Raw genomic sequence first — 16,279 nt, forward strand, 5'->3', positions numbered from 1 at the left:
AGAGTGCAATAGCTCTGAATCCATGTGGCTGTTTTCCAGAGGAAGTTAAAAATCCATGAATTCCTCATCTTATCAACCCACAAAATGAACTGGATAATAGCCACAGTAACTTCAATGATAAGACCCATGTTCAAAAAGGGCTTTAGTCAGAGGAGCCGTGATGAGTTTCTGGTTTCATGGCTGTTCTCCAGCGCCCGCTGCACTCAATTCCAGCCACGGGCCGGGGGTTCTTCCTCCACCCTGCCCAGCAGGCAGGAGTGTGTAGGGCCTTGCCAGAACAGGGCTCAGTTGTTTTTCCCCCAGCCTGCGTGGGCAGCAGAGCGGGCCCGGCCGTTCGGAGCCGCTCCGGGCCAGCGGCAGGGCAGGGCTCTGCTGAGCCTCGGCCACGCTGGGAAGGAGGGGGTAGGATCTGAGCAACGGGGCTTTCCTGTCCCTTCCCTGCCTATCGGGGTCTCTGCTTGAAAACGAGGACCGGCAGCTTCCAGAGCCCTGCGTCAGAGCCCGCCTGGCCATGTGGAGGGAGCCTGGGCCGGCGTTACTTTGTGAGAGGCCGGAAGGGAAAGAGAACTTTCCCGGTTTTTTTTGTCTTTACATGTGTTTCACAAAGAGGCATAAACTTCCGTATTGGTGTAACAATGTGTCAGGATTAAAAATCCTACACTGATTGGTACTTGTCAGATACAAGGGAGACTGGCCAGGTCTCAGCAGATAAAAAATTTCAGGAAATCTTTACAAACCACCACAGTAGAAAAGACCTCCATGACCATTCAGTATTCCTAGATGCCATCGGAATACAGGATTGAACAAAGAAGATTTTCTAGGATTGAAAGTCAACAAATCCACTCTCCCCAAAGAATTCCCAATGTCGTGTCCTGACGTTCCTGCCCCTGAGTTCATCCAGGTGCCCACAGGGAGACAGGATGATGCAGACCCCCCCAGCCAGGTGTCTTCCCAACACGGATCACCAGGACCACAGATCACCAGGGCTCTGCCCAACGGGGGTCACTGGGGATCATCCAACACCGATCCTCCCATGGGGGATGGAGCTGGAGCAGAGCACGAAGCTCCTCCCAGACCTGGGGCACTCGCATCCCTGGTGTGGATGCTCTGGTGTCTGATGAGGTAAGAGTTGCGTGTGAAGCCCTTCCCACAGTCAGGGCAGCAGAAGGGCCTCTGTTCTGTGTGAATCCGCTCATGTTCGAGGAGATTGAAGGTGGTCTGAAACCTCTTCCCACACTCAGGACACTTGTAGGGCCTCTCACCAGTGTGGATGCGCCGGTGGAGAGTGAGGGTGGAGTTGCGGTTGAATCTCTTCCCGCAGTCGGGGCAGCGGAAGGGCCTCTCCTCTGTGTGAATCCGCTCATGTCTGATGAGAGTGGAGCTTCTCTGAAACCTCTTCCCACACTCAGGACACTTGTAGGGCTTCTCCCCAGTGTGGGTGCGCTGGTGGTTTATCAGGTCGGACATCCACCCAAAGCTCTTCCCACATTCCAAGCAGCTGTAAGGCCGCTCCCCTGTGTGGACCACCTGGTGCTGCATCAGGTTGGAGCTGTCGCTGAAGCTCTTCCCACATTCCCCACACTCGTAGGGCTTTTCCCCAGTGTGGATCACCTGGTGCCGGATCAGGCTGGAGCTGTCTCTGAATCCCTTCCCACATTCCCCACACTCGTAAGGCTTTTCCCCAGTGTGGATCCTCTGGTGCCGGCTCAGGCCGGAGCTGTTGCTGAAGCTCTTCCCACAATCCCCACACTCATAGGGCTTTCCACCAGTGTGGATTCTCTGGTGCTGGATCAGCTGAGAGATGGAGTTAAAACCCTTCCCACATTTCAAGCACTTGTGGGGCTTCTCCCCTCCAGGAGGCTTCTCCACCAGCTCTGAGCTCTGCCTGGATCTCCGGCCGCCTTCCCAGCTCAGGGAGGGTCTTTCCTCCTCGCAGCTCCCTGGGCTGGGTTTGCAGCCGCTCCTCGAGAGGGATCTCTGGGGCTTTTCCTCCTCCTCCATCTGCCAACGTCTTGGGAATGAAAAATCCTGGTTTGGGGAAAAAAGAAGAGAAGAGTGTGTTGGGCTGGGGGTTCTTCCCTGCCCAAGTGCAACTCAGGAAGACATTGGACATCTTGCGTAAGAACCTCCAAACCACCAAGATTAAGACGAAAAATCCTCCCATCATGACACAGAACACCAAGATTTAGACAAAAACCTCTCCAAAATACTGAGATTCAGCCCCTGCAAAAAACCAAAGCACCAACATTTAACCAAATAAAGCTCAGAAATACCAAGATTAACCCATGTGAAAATCATGGATCCCCCTCTCCGGTCACCTGCTGCATGTGATGGGGACAATGCTCCTGAGGCCTGGGGAGAGGCTGCAGATATAGGGAGGGGGGAACCTTGTGCTCCTTCATCTTTCTGCTCTTCCTACTCCTGTGTCCCTACTATTCCTCCTTCTCAATCCCACCTTCTCCTCCCCGTGCATCCTTTGAACATTTTGTTCTCCATCCCTGCTTCTCCTTCCCTTCTCCTGCTACCCCTAGGTCCAGCAGCCACTGCCGGCTCCCTCTTCCCCCCAAACCCACAGCATCCCAGCGCAGGGGCAGCGATGGAGCTGGGGCAGCTCGGGCTGGGGCAGCGCTGGGCTCTCGGCCGCTCCCGCCCGCACTCGCTCCCCACTGCAGCCGCTGCTGCCGCCACCACAGCACGGGGGGGCCCGGCCTTGGCGCTCCCCACCATGACTGCATTCAAGTGACAGAGCTCCAGAGCCAGGCTGGGAGAGATTTAGGAGACATTCCGTGGCCTGAGGGACAAAATGTGTTTATGGATGGCTCTTCAAGGGCAGGAGAAGGGAAAAGAGCTCCAATACACGCTCTGATTAAGGAAAGGGAATTAGACCAAGTACAGGTTACCGCCTGCATGGTCAGCTCAACCGGCGGAGCTGGGTGTGCTTGGAAGAGCCTGGCACTGAAATGCCCAGAGCAGGAAGGCTCAAATATCTTCTGGTGACAGCATGGCAGCTAACAGGGTGAAAAAAGCTATTCTGACTTCTTCAGCAATCTCTGGATCACTTATTAAGGTATTTTTAAAACAAATATCTCCAAGATAAAGAATTGTGGAAAAAACAGACTCTCAGATGGGGAACTCTTTTCACAGCAAAGATCCTTCAGGGGGTTATGGCTGCTTTAGGAATACAATGGGACCTCCACAATCCCTGGCACCCCCAGAGCTCAGGGCAGGTAGAAAGAATAAACAGGGAAATAAAGAAACACCTCTGGAAGCTGGTGATAGAAACCAAGATGCAATGGATACAGCTTTTGCCATTGGCTTGGGCAAGAATAAGAGGCAGACCCAGGGCAGATATTCAATTATTTCCCTTGGAATTAATCTTTGGAATTCCTTACCCTGCTAATTCTCCACCTAGTGCGGGGTGGAGATAAGGGATGGATATTTCAAGCAGTCTGTGGCCAGAATCCTGTCTCTGGTGAAATCTCTCCCACAGGAAGCTGGGCTGGCACAGAGCCTGCCTTGGCACTTTGCTGTTCACAACATCCACCCAGGCCATCGGGTCCTGCCTAAGGAGTGTAAAGAAGCACCACTGGTGGCCAAGTGCCGTGGCCCATTCCAAGTGTCCCTGAGCACAGAAACAGCCGCCAGCACAGCTCAACACGGGGGGACCCCTCACCCTGGGCTCAGGGGCTCTCAAGCACCGGAGATTTGGAATTCCCGGCTGCAGGAGCAGCATGGGAGGGCACCACTGACCCTGCACTGAAGGCAACGCAGCAGCAGCCAGGGCTCCACATCGGGCCAAGCCCCTGGGCCTGCCCACAGATCCTCTGCTGAAATCCTCTGCCTGGGCACCCTCCTTTGGCATCTCCACACACTGGGGCCAATCCTTGCTGCCACTGCTGGAGCTTCGCTGCTTTCTGTGCCTGCACTGCCACAGCTGCTGGGGAAGACAACGGCACAATTCCACTCTGCCCCTCAGTTACACTCACACACTGGGCTGACTGGGATTCCATTGCTGGAATATATACCAAATATAATTTTTAAAAAATCTAATTTCTCTACTCTGGCTTGGTTTTCCTTTGCACCGGGGAAAGGAATTTGAAAGGGTTTTTTAAAGAGATTTCCACCGTTCAACAGAGATGAGTTAACCATTTCAAGCGCCTGGGAATAGTCCAAAAGATACCCACAAAGTGAACAAACGAAACATCAGCAAACATCAAGGAACACCCACGCCAGACACTGCCCTCGGCACAGATGGAGACACCTGGTCTGGAAAAGGCTGACAATGAACTCCGGGAGTGTGGATCTAATTAACATTAGACGGGAAGAAATCCGAGTCCAATAGGAAACCAAATACTGAGAACGTCACAACTTGGAAGCAACAAACACTAAACCAATGGATTTCAATGGGTTCAGACTGCATAAAGTTTAGGAAAAATCTAGCAAAACTCACATGTCATGGAATGATTTTCTCTGCACACTCGGGCTATGTGTAGATGAAATGATTTCTGTTCCACACCCTGGCCAGAATCAAGTAATGCCTTGACTCTCACATGAAAGATATTGTTGGATTGCTTTTGTTTTTGCCACATTTTCAGTGACAAGATTTCACCACTATATTAATTTTTTTTAATAATCCTACTTCTATATCATCAGTTAGGTTTGGGTCAGGGATGTGACAAGCACTTTTTACTCCTAGGAGAAGAAGCAGAAAAAAATTGATTGCACTGCAAACTTTTTGTGTATCTTTGTACATGTCTATTAATGATGGCAAAATTTTGGTATGGGTTTTTAGGTGTTCACCTTTAGGTTGCACTTTGCAATACTAGAAGACTATTAATGGAGATGCTTTAATGCATAAACAGTTAATAGAATATTGTTAAAAAGAAAAACAAAAGGAAAATAAAAGGAGATGGTGGGGGGATGAAATGTGAGTCTTCCAATGGCTGGTCTTGAACAGAAGCTTCATTCCAGACAGCCAAGAGAGGACCTATAGAAATGGAAATTAACACTGTTGGAGCAAAGTGTGGACAATATACAAGCGTCTTCCTGCCTGGGGGAGGAATTCGGTGATTCCCTCTGTCCCTCACCCCCAGCTCTGCCTGCTTGCACAGACGGAATTTGCACAACTAAAGGCAGAGTCCATATTGGGGATATCTGACTGCAACAGAAATTGGTTAAGCTCCAAAGGGAAACAGCAAACGGAGAATGTTGGGTAAACTTTACGAAAAAAAGTGGGGGTAATCATCCCTCTCCCTGCTCCAACATGTGCTGTCACTGTCTATGTTACATAGGGTATATTAGAGCACTGAAGTGTTTTTCCTTGCCTTGAGAAATTAATTGGGAATTCAAGTATTTGATGATTTAATTAGAGAAAAGTGGTCAATCGACTCTTCCCTGGCTGGAGGGCACGCCTAAAAATGGGGAAAAGATGAAGAGACACCACAAAAATCCTACAACACCATGGACCAGCCCTTGGGAACCGTAACGCAATCCTATCAGGAGACAGAAAATGCATCCATAATTTCAGTGGCATAAGTAGCTTAAAAACTACACATTATTATCATTATTACTATTATGATTCATTTTCATATTATTATTATTAACTAAAGAATATATTAAAAGTCCTCCGAAAAATAATAGCCCAGACAGCTCCAGTTCCTGAACTTCCATCCGAACAATCCACGGAAGAACGAGACATTTCACCATGGCATGGGATCAGATTATCTGTTAACACAAAGAGGAGGAGTTTGTGGAAAATTAAATAGCTCAAACTGCTGTTGGCAAATACATGACAACAGAAAACTGGTAATACTGATAACGAAGGAAATAAGAAAGGAGCTCATGTACTAGTCCAAACAGGTAAAGGATGGGAATGGGACACGTTCTTGTGGTTCCCTGGCACACCATGGGTTAAACGAATGCTGTTCCTCCTCTGATGTCCTGTAGCAACTCTCATCTTTTTACCATGCACGACACCTTGCTGAGTGCAGCTCATTCAGCAGGTGAGCAAGGGGATGGAGGTGGCAGCCAGGCCTCCTGATCCAGAAACGGCTACAAAAGGACAAGGAATGAGGACACTGAGAATAATCCCAAACCAAAGAGGACCAAGGAAAAGAGACTAAGCCAATGGTAATTAAAGTTAGTAAGGATAATTACTGAGAAAATGAGAAGAGGGTTTCAACAGAGTAAGATGAATGTGCCTGGAGATAGGGCCAGATCTTGTGTAAAAGGAAGTTACAAGACAAACCATCAGTTCCAGAAAACGTCACTAATTTACGGAGATAGCGGGCTCGGCCTAGATCCTATAATCCTGACCTTCGAGAAAGAGGAACACTTAACAGAGCCAGGAATATCGAATGTCATACAAAAAGAGGAGTGCATATTAACGAGGACATGCACTAGTCGGATCGGGAAGTCTGAGCCTTCAAAGTACCTCAGTCGGTGGCGAAAGGGAGAGGGGGAATGCAGCCGGGAAAATGAGGATAAAAAGGAGGGTGCGTTTATAGAGACCGCATGGCCTCTCCCTTTGTCCATGAAGAAAGTCAGTTTTACAGGACTCCTCTGTCTCCTCTGGACACAGAAACCTCTGGCCACGGGAATTTTCCCGCACAGCCCCAGACACAGGGCAGCCACCTCTATGCCACCCACAAGAACCGGGACGAGCCAGCGCTGCTCCGGCACCGGCTCCTGCCGAGGCCCCAGCGGAAAAGAGACCGCGGGCAGCCGGTCCCGCAGCGCCCTCAGGCTTGCGGGAACACGGGCTGGGCACAACTCCCAGCGCCCTCAGCTCCCGCACACCCCGAGCTCCCGGCGGTTCAGGGCAGCAGCGGTTCCTTGGCCTCCTGCCCGTGCAGGGCCCAGCCCCGAGACGGCTCCTTAGCGAGGTTTCCGAAAAATGGCGGAGCTCGGGGAAAAGCAGGCAAGTCCCAGGCGCGTGCAGAGCCCGTCCCTCGCTGCGATTGGCTGATTCTGCCGTCACTCCTCGTTCTCTCGCCCTGATTGGGCAGAGCAAGGACATGCCCGGCCCAAGTGAGGCAGGCGAGGCGCCCTGGCGCGGCAAAGGAGCCATTACCAGAGCGTCTGTGCGAGCCCCGGTAGCTGCCGAAGCAGAGCTCGGAGGCGGCCCCCAGCGCAGCGTCCCGAGGACGGGGCAGCCACCTCAGTACCTCCAGGACCCGAGACGAGCCAGCGCTGATCCAACACCGGCTCCTGCAGAGGCCCCAGCAGGAAGGAGATCGCGGGCAGCCGCTCCCGCGGCGCCCTCAGCCCACGGGCCAGGCACAGGGACAATGAACCCATCAGAATCCGCTGCCGCTCTCTCGGCCCGCAGCGAGCCCCGAGCCCCCGCAGAACCGAGCGCGGCTCCTACCCGCGTCGGGGCCGCCTCCGCGGGCTCCGCTGGCTGTCGCCGTTGCCGGCCCACACAGACGTTCCCACAATGGTGTCTTTGCCGCGCCAGGGGCGCCCCGGCGGCGGGCTTGTCCCCGCTCTTCCCAATCAGCGCGCGAGAATGAGAAGTGACGGCAGAATCAGCGAATCGGAGCGAGGGGCGGGCTCTACACACGGCCCAGCCTCGGCGCTGGCTCTTAGGGCTGCGTCGAAGCCCTAACGCGCTGGCCCGGGAAACGCGTGCCGGGAGCTGCGGAGAACTTTGTTTGTGTTCTCAGGCCAATCTCGGCTCGGGCCCGGGCCCGTTCCAGGGCTGTTCCTCATCTCCGGCTTTCCCCTCCCACAGCCCGGGGGGCCCTGAGAGCGCGGGCCGAGGCTGGGCCGTGTGCAGAGCCCGCCCCTCGCTCCGATTCGCTGATTGTGTCAATGTCACTCCTGGTTCTCGCGCGCTGATTGGGCAGAGCGGGGACAAGCCCCGCCCTTCAGGCGGAGTGCAGCAAAGGCGCCATTATCGGACAGTTTGTGTGGGCCCGGCAGCGGCGGCAACGGCCCGAGTCCGGTGAAGCCGCGGTGGAGCTCGCAGGCGGCCCCAGCGTAGGTGGGAGCCGCGCTCGCTTCTGCGGGGGCTCGGGGCTCGCTGCGGGCCGAGGGGGCGGCAGGGGGCTCTGGCGGGTTGGTTGTGCCGGTGCCGGCCCGTGTTGGCGCTGGGCTGAGGGCGCTGCGGGAGCGGCTGCCCGCGGTCTCCTTGCCGCTGGGGCCTCGGCAGGAGCCGGTGCCGGAGCAGCGCTGGCTCGTCCCGGTTGCTGTGGGTGGGACAGAGGTGTTTGCCCTGTGCCCGGGGCTGTGCGGGAAAATTCCCGTGGCCAGAGGTTTGTGTGCCCGCAGGAGACAGAGGAGTCCTGTAAAAGTGACTTCGTTCATGAACAAAGAGAGAGGCCATGCGGCATTTGCCATGCGGTCTCTCCAGTTGTTGTAGTACGCAGTCTCCTCTTTATCCTCATTTTCCCGGCTGCATTCCCCCTCTCCCTTTCGCTACCGACTGAGGTACTTTGAAGGCTCAGACTTCCCGATCCGACTACTGCATGTCCTTGTTAATATGTACCTCTCCTTTTGTATAACATCCGATATTCATGGCTTTGTTAAGTGTTTCTCCTTCTCGAAGGTCAGGCACTGAGCAGGATCTTGGCTGAGCAGCTGTCTCTGGAAATTAGTAACAGTTTCTGAAAACGATGGTTTCTCCCATTACTTCATTTTATACAAATTCCTGGCCCTATCTCCAGGCATATTCATCTTACTCTACTCAAATCCTCTTCTTATTTTCTCAGTAATTATCCTTACTAACTTTAATTTCCGTTGGCTTAGTCTCTTTTCCTGGGTCCTCTTTGGTTTGGGATTATTCTCAGTGACCTCATTCCCTGTCCTTTTGTAGCCGTTTCTGGATCAGGAGGCCTGGCTGCCACCTCCATCCCCTTGCTCACCTGCTGAATGAGCTGCACTCAGCAAGGTGTCGTGCATGGTAAAAAGATGAGAGTTGCTACAGGACATCAGAGGAGGAACAGCATTCGTTTAACCCATGGGGCCCCAAAAATTTGTCTAATTCTCATCCTTTATACATTTCTACCAGAATATGAGCTACTTTCTTCTTTCCTTTGTTATCTATTTCACCAGTTTTCCGTTATTTTCTGTTTGCAAATAGCTGTTTGAATAATTTAATTTTCCACAAATGTGGCCTTCATCTTTGGCGTGGTTTGGTTGTCATGAAGGTCAGGAGCTGGGTCTGTCTGCTTCATTATTATTTCGAGGACATCTTGGAATCTAATGCTGTAGTACAAATGATAAATGGGTTCTTGTCCCCAGCAGTTTTAATCTGCGTTTCTAAAGCTCTTCTGACTGCCTAGAACCAAAGGCTCTCTTACAGAGCAGGAATTGCATGACTCACATGTTGCCCCCCCACAGTCTGCTTTTTACTTGATATCTTTAGTGTTAGAGAGTCAAGGCATTACTTGATTCTGGGCAGGATGTGCAACAGAAATAATTTCATCCACACATAATGGCCTGAGTGTGCAGAGAAAATCATTCCATGACACGTGAGTTTTACTAGATTTTTCCTGAACTTTATACAGTCTTAAACCCTTTGGAATCCGTTGGTTTAGTGTTCATTGCTTCTAAGTTGGATAGTTCTTAATATTTGGTATCCTATTGGCCCCGTATTACTTTTCCTCTGATGTTAATGAGGTCCATATTCCTGGATTTCCTTCTCAGCCTTTTCCAGACCAGGTGCCTCCATGTATGCCGGGGGCAGTGTCTGTGGTGGGTGTTCCTTGATATTTGCTGATGTATCCTTGATGTTTCCTTGATGTTTGTTCTCTTTGTGGGTATCTTTTGGGCTATTCCCAGTCTGTTGAGATGTTAAACTCATGTTCATTGAGTGTAACATCCCTTTAAAAACACAATAATTCCTTTCTCCAAGACAAATGCAAATCAAGCCTGCCTAGATATATAATTCTGAAAACATTTTTCAACTTGGTATATATTCCAGCAATGGAATCCCCGGCAGCCCAGTGTGTGAGTGTAACTGAGGGGCAGAGTGGAATTGTGCCGTTGTCTTCCCCAGCAGCTGTGGCAGTGCAGGCACAGAAAGCAGCGAAGCTCCAGCAGTGGCAGCAAGGATTGGCCCCAGTGTGTGGAGATGCCAAAGGAGGGTGCCCAGGCAGAGGATTTCAGCAGAGGATCTGTGGGCAGGCCCAGGGGCTTGGCCCGATGTGGAGCCCTGGCTGCTGCTGCGTTGCCTTCAGTGCAGGGTCAGTGGTGCCCTCCCATGCTGCTCCTGCAGCCGGGAATTCCAAATCTCCGGTGCTTGAGAGCCCCTGAGCCCAGGGTGAGGGGTCCCCCCGTGTTGAGCTGTGCTGGCGGCTGTTTCTGTGCTCAGGGACACTTGGAATGGGCCACGGCACTTGGCCACCAGTGGTGCTTCTTTACACTCCTTAGGCAGACCCGATGTCCTGGGTGGATGCTGTGAACAGCAAAGTGCCAAGGCAGGCTCTGTGCCAGCCCAGCTTCCTGTGGGAGAGATTTCACCAGAGACAGGATTCTGGCCACAGACTGCATGAAATATCACCACCCTGCACTAGGCGGAGAATTACCAGGGCAATGAATTCCAAAGATTAATTCCAAGGGAAATAATTGAATATCTGCCCTGGGTCTGGCTCTTATTCTTGCCCAAGCCAATGGCAAAAGCTGTATCCATTGCATCTTGGTTTCTATCACCAGCTTCCAGAGGTGTTTCTTTATTTCCCTGTTTGTTCTTTGTACCTGCCCTGAGCTCTGGGGGTGCAAGGGATTGTGGAGGTCCCATTGTATTCCTAAAGCAGCCATAACCCCCTGAAGGATCTTTGCTGTGAAAAGAGTTCCCCATCTGAGAGTCTGTTTTTTCCACAATCCTTTATCTTGAAGTTGTTTAAGAAATACATTAATAAATGATCCAGTGATCGCCGAAGAATGTTACAGTGTTAGCTGGCTTACACTGGGCAGTGAATTTGGCCACTGCTAAGAGAAGTGGCCTGGCCTAATAGACAGGCCCCCAGAGAGCAGAGATAGTCTGGAACTCATTGGGTTACATCCTTGTCTGTCTTCAATTCTGTCCTAAGCTGCAAGGGCTATTGGTCAGAGGGCTGAGCAGCCTAAACTCGGAACCAATCACAGGTGCTTACCTGGGAACATTAAGAAAGGTGTTTAAGAAGAAGTCAGAAAAATAAAGAGGCCTTTTTCACATGGATCAGAGAGTGCTGTGTTTTCTGTCTCTAGTACAGCAGCAGTCGACTCAACAGAAGAAGTCAGAATTGCTTTTGCCACCCTGTTAGCTGCCATGCTGTCACCAGAAGATATTTGAGCCTTCCTGCTCTGGGCATTTCAGTGCCAGGCTCTTCCAAGCACACCCAGCTCTGCCGGTTGAGCTGACCATGCAGACGGTAACCTGAGCTTGGTCTAATTCCCTTTCCTTAATCAGAGCGTGTATTGGAACTCTTTTTCCTTCTGCCCTTGAAGAGCCATCCATAAACACATTTTGTCCCACAGGCCAGGGAATGTCTCTTAAATCTCTCCCAGCCTGGCTCTGGAGCTCTGTCACTTGAATGCAGTCATGGGTTAGTTCCCAGCCCCCTGTACATGCTGTTCAAACAGGAGCCTGGGTTAAACCCTTCCCCTGTCCTCAATTCTAAATCCTCCTGTGCCACTGAACAAGTTTCATTCTGTAATCACCGAGCACTGCTCATCCATGTAGAGGCTCCTTTGGTTATCAAAGCTTTAACTTGGTGCCAGACTTGAACAACAGGAGATCCACCTGCCATCAGTTTTTGGGCCTCAGGTCCCATTAAAGCTGTGGCTGCACAATTCTGCAGACAATGAGACCACTCTGGCCACTGGGCTAAACATTTTAGCACAATAATTCCTTTGGCATGGCCCTGTTTAACATCCACATACAATTCAAATTTTTTTTTCTGAGTCTGGTAGAGCCATGGCTGCAGCATCAATCATTTGTTTATTTAATTATCTTAAGTTTTGTTCCATTTCTTGTATCCATACCACAGCATTGAGACTATCTGGTGTTTAAAAGTCACTCAGTGTTTCGGCTAGAACAGAGAATCCTCTATCCAGATCCTGCAATTTCCTATTAGTTGTCATACTTCTTGCAACTCCTTTTTAATCCTGGGTTATTTCTGAGCTTCCCTGGTCTCTCTCTGGGTCAATACACCAGAAAGCTGCAGTCAAAATATGTCCCAAATATTTAACCTTTTTCTCCAGCATTTGTACTTTTTTTTTTCAAATACTCAAAGATGCTTTTTAGCCTGAACATTAAGTTATTTCACAGAGACTTCTTCTGCCCCTTCTTGTCCTCCTGATTGCAGCAAGACATCCACATCCTGCATTAACCCAATCCCTGGGGGTGGGGTAAATTCTTATGATATTTTTTGCAAGTTTTGCCCGAATAAGGCTGGTGCTTCCGTGCATCCCTGCAGAAGGACCGTCCATGTCTTTCCCATTTTCCCTTCTATCTCTTGTTCCCACTCAAAGGCAAAATACAGTTTGCCACCCTGTGTAATTGGCCATCAAGGACTGAATGGTGTCAGTGTGAGGAGGGAACCTGGTTCAAGATGGTGTAAGGATGTGAGAGCCCCTGGGTGCTTGGGTCTTAATATGCACCCCACTTTTGTATAGCTAGTGATATTCATGGCTCTGTTAAGTCTTTGTTCTTCTGGGAGTTCATGAATTGAGCAGGACCTTGGCTGAGCAGCAGTCTGTGTGGTCAATTAATAACATTTTCTGACCCTGATGGCTTCTGCTGTCCCTTCCTTATGTCCACGTCCCCGGCCCTGTGTCCAAGCGGATTCGCAGCATGTGTTTGCAGAGACCCTTTGCTGTTGTTCCTTGCATGGGGGTCCCCCGTTTTGGGGCCATCCCCCCTGGAGCAGGGTGTCCCGGCTTGGTGCAGCCCCGCCCCTCGGGCAGCGCTGAGCCAATGAGAGCGCGCGGCGGTGATGACGCAGCAGTGTCCAGGCAGAGCCGCAGCTCCCAGCGTTGCCCACCTGGAGCCACCTGCGCCCGGCTCGGGCCCCAGCGCCCCCCGGCAGGGGAATTTGGGGAGGTGGGAGGGGGGGAGCACCAAGGCCGGGCCCCCCCGCGCTGTGGTGGCGGCAGCGGCTGCAGTGGGGAGCGAGTGCGGGCGGGAGCGGCCGAGAGCCCAGCGCTGCCCCAGCCCGAGCTGCCCCAGCTCCATCGCTGCCCCTGCGCTGGGATGCTGTGGGTTTGGGGGGAAGAGGGAGCCGGCAGTGGGTGCTGGGCCTGGGGGCCGGAGGAGAAGGGAAGGAGAAGTAGGGTTGAAGAACAAGATGATCAAATGATGCATGTGGGAGGAGCAGGTGGGATTGTGCATGTGAAGGAGGAAGAGGAGTGTGAGGGGCAGTAGGGACACAGGATGAGGATGCGGAGTAGCAGAAACAGGAAACACCACAAGGTTCCACCCCTCCCTGTATCTGCAGGCCCCCCCAGCCCCAGGAGCATTGCACCCCCGACGTGCTGCGGATGATTGGGAAGAAGGATCCATGATTTGCACAGGGGTAAATCTTGGTGTTTCTGAGCTCTATTTGGCTAAATATTGGGGCTGAGGTTTTTCTGTGGGTTCTGAATCTTCATATTTTTTTCCTCGGTTCCAATGTAAAATGTGCCCAAAAGTATGTATTCTGTCACCATCTGTTGAAGCCAGCTGGGTTAGGGATCCTTATCTCCATGGGAGATATCCTCTGTAAAAGGGCCATATGCTAGAAAATAGGTGGGGCAGTGTTCTTTATCTTTTCCTCCATCCATCCTTCCTCCAGGACGATATCAGATATCTTCTGTTAATGGGCCATTGAGTTCAATACATAACTGATAAAATTACATCATCCATTTTGCGATTCTGCACCCAGGGGGAGGAGCCAAACGTTTCGTACCTAGATTCAAACTGAGATTTGGAACACCAAATCATCCCTAACCCACTGGTTTCCAGAGGACAAGAGCTACCAGACGTTTCTTTGGAATCACTACTTCAACAAGACCACTTCATCTGGGCTGCTACCACCACCCTAACTAGAGGGGTGTAAGGTTGTATTCTGATTCTGTCAGTTGTTTTCTTTTGTACTATCTCATGTATTTTTTTTCTCTAATCTTTTTTCCTAAAAAATTTTATTTCTGACTTGGAGTCTCTCACTGGTTTTGCTTTCAAATCAGCACAATTTTGGAGGGGATTTTGACTGAATCTTGGTGTTTGGGAGGTTATTACAGACACAAGATGCTCAATGACTGCCAGAGATGAACTTGGGCAAGGAGGAACACCCAGTTTATGGAGCTCTCTTGTTTTTTCCCCAGACCAGGATTTTTCATTCCCACGGCGTGAGGAGATGGAGGAGGCAGAAAAGCCCCGGAGATCTTTAAGGAGGAGGGGCTGCAAACCCATCCCAGAGAGCTGCGAGGAGGAAAGACCCTCCCAGAGCCGGGAAGGCGGCCGGAGATCCAGACAGAGCTCAGAGCTGGTGGAGAAGCCTCCTGGAGGGGAGAAGCCCCACAAGTGCTTGAAATGTGGGAAGGGTTTCAGGTGGAGATCAGACCTGATCCGACACCAGGTGATCCACACTGGGGAACGGCCCTATGAGTGTGGGGAATGTGGGAAGGGATTCAGAGACAGCTTCGAGCTCATCCGGCACCAGCTGATCCACACTGGGGAAAAGCCCTATGAGTGTGGGGATTGTGGGAAGAGCTTCAGCAACAGCTCCAACCTGATCCGGCACAAGATGATCCACACTGGGGAAAAGCCCTACGAGTGTGGGGATTGTGGGAAGAGCTTCAGCAACAGCTCCGGCCTGATCTGGCACCAGAGGATCCACACTGGGGAAAAGCCCTATGAGTGTGGGAAATGTGGGAAGGGTTTCAGCAACAGTTCCTACCTGTTGCAGCACCAGTTGAGCCATACAGGGGACAGGCCCTACACATGCTTGGAATGTAGAAAGAGCTTTGTGTGGATGTCCAACTTAACAAAACACCAGCGCATCCACACCGGGGAGAGGCCCTACAAGTGTCCTGAGTGTGGGAAGAGGTTTCAGACCAGCTCCAGTCTCCTCGTACATGAGCGGATTCACACAGAGGAGAGGCCCTTCCGCTGCCCCGAATGCGGGGAGGGATTCACTCTCAACTCCACCCTCACTGTCCACCGGCGCATCCACACTGGTGAGAGGCCCTACAAGTGTCCTGAGTGTGGGAAGAGCTTCTCAAAGAGCTCAACCTTGAACCGACACCAGCGGAGGCTCCACTAAGGGAAGCCCTGTGTCACGATCCGCTATGAATGCAGAGTGGGGGTCGTGATGGTTCTTTTGATCTCAAAGGTGCAAACAGGCAAAATGCAGGGGACAAAATCAGTTTATTCAACAACAGAAAATCAGTTTATTCAACAACAGCAATGCATTTCATTAAATGCCAACAATTCAGTTACGATAGAGGGGAGAGATATAGGAAACAAAGTATAGAGAGAGAGAAAGAAAAGAAGGGGATGGGAAAATAGCTACTAACAGACGAGATGGGCGTCCTCACGGCCCAGCCGGTAGACAAGTCTTCATCTGTGGGGAGATCTCAGGGGTCTTCTCCAGAGGGTCGCTCTTTTATAGTCCTTCTCCAAAGCGAGTGGCCTCTGGCCAAGAGGTGGGAAGATTTATGGACCATTGTGTGGTGCTGCAGGAGACAGGTACGGACAAGCAGTCCTCAGTTGGTACAACACAACCTCTGGTTGGTGCCACAACAGCACAGTCCAGTGAACACAATACACCAGCACACATTCACGAGCATCCACCTTGGCCAGGCCAGGAAACCATTGTTGGGAGTCAGCCTGGGTGGGGGTCCTCGAGGTCTCCTTGCGACGGTCGGGAGGCAAAATGGAGGGGAACTTGGGACCGACCCTTACACCCAGGGTGGCACAAATCCGCGGCTCCAACAGGGCCCCGCCCGCCGCCGTCCCCCGAGGCCTCCCCGCTGCTCTCCGGGAATCGGACACCGCAGGCGGTCCCGGCCCTTCCTCTTCTTCCTTTTCTTCCTCCTGACAGCATTGAGCCCCCGCCGCTGCCCGGCTCCTTCTGCCGCTCCTGCCCGGCACGAACCGGCGCTGGCGCTGACGGGGCCGGAGCGCGGCTGCCCCGCGCCTCAGGGCCGGGCCGAGGAGTGACCGCACGGCTGGGGAGGGACCCCCGCTGGACAGGGCACGGACTGACCCCATGGAAGGGACCCCACGCCCTGGAGCAGGGCAAGGATTCCTGTCCCTGAGGGGGAAGCAGCGGCACGAACTGACCGTAACCCCCATCCCTTCTCCCTGCAC

At 52.0% G+C, this 16,279-nt stretch overlaps 1 protein-coding gene and 1 pseudogene across 1 annotated transcript; one reads left to right on the plus strand and one right to left on the minus strand.

Annotated features, from left to right (window-relative positions):
- Nucleotides 1–624: 624 nt before the first annotated feature.
- LOC148217975 (uncharacterized) lies at nucleotides 625–7,513 on the minus strand. The gene is made up of 2 exons (XM_088158202.1): nucleotides 7,370–7,513; nucleotides 625–2,028 (listed from the first exon to the last, which is right to left on the minus strand). The coding sequence occupies exon 2, from the start codon at nucleotides 1,999–2,001 to the stop codon at nucleotides 1,003–1,005; it is 999 nt and encodes a 332-aa protein (XP_088014328.1). The 5' UTR covers nucleotides 2,002–2,028; nucleotides 7,370–7,513; the 3' UTR covers nucleotides 625–1,002.
- A 378-nt stretch (nucleotides 7,514–7,891) lies between these two features.
- LOC148217976 (uncharacterized) overlaps nucleotides 7,892–16,279 on the plus strand; it is a 60,244-nt pseudogene continuing 51,856 nt past the window's right edge.

This window comes from Sturnus vulgaris, unplaced genomic scaffold, assembly GCF_052056855.1.
Source record: "Sturnus vulgaris isolate bStuVul1 unplaced genomic scaffold, bStuVul1.hap1 Scaffold_195, whole genome shotgun sequence".
Classification (NCBI taxonomy): Eukaryota; Metazoa; Chordata; class Aves; order Passeriformes; family Sturnidae; genus Sturnus; species Sturnus vulgaris.

Coding starts and splice junctions, on each gene's coding strand:
- LOC148217975 (XM_088158202.1), bottom strand. CDS start 2,001: ATGGAGGAGGAGGAAAAGCCCCAGAGATCCCTCTCGAGGAGCGGCTGC.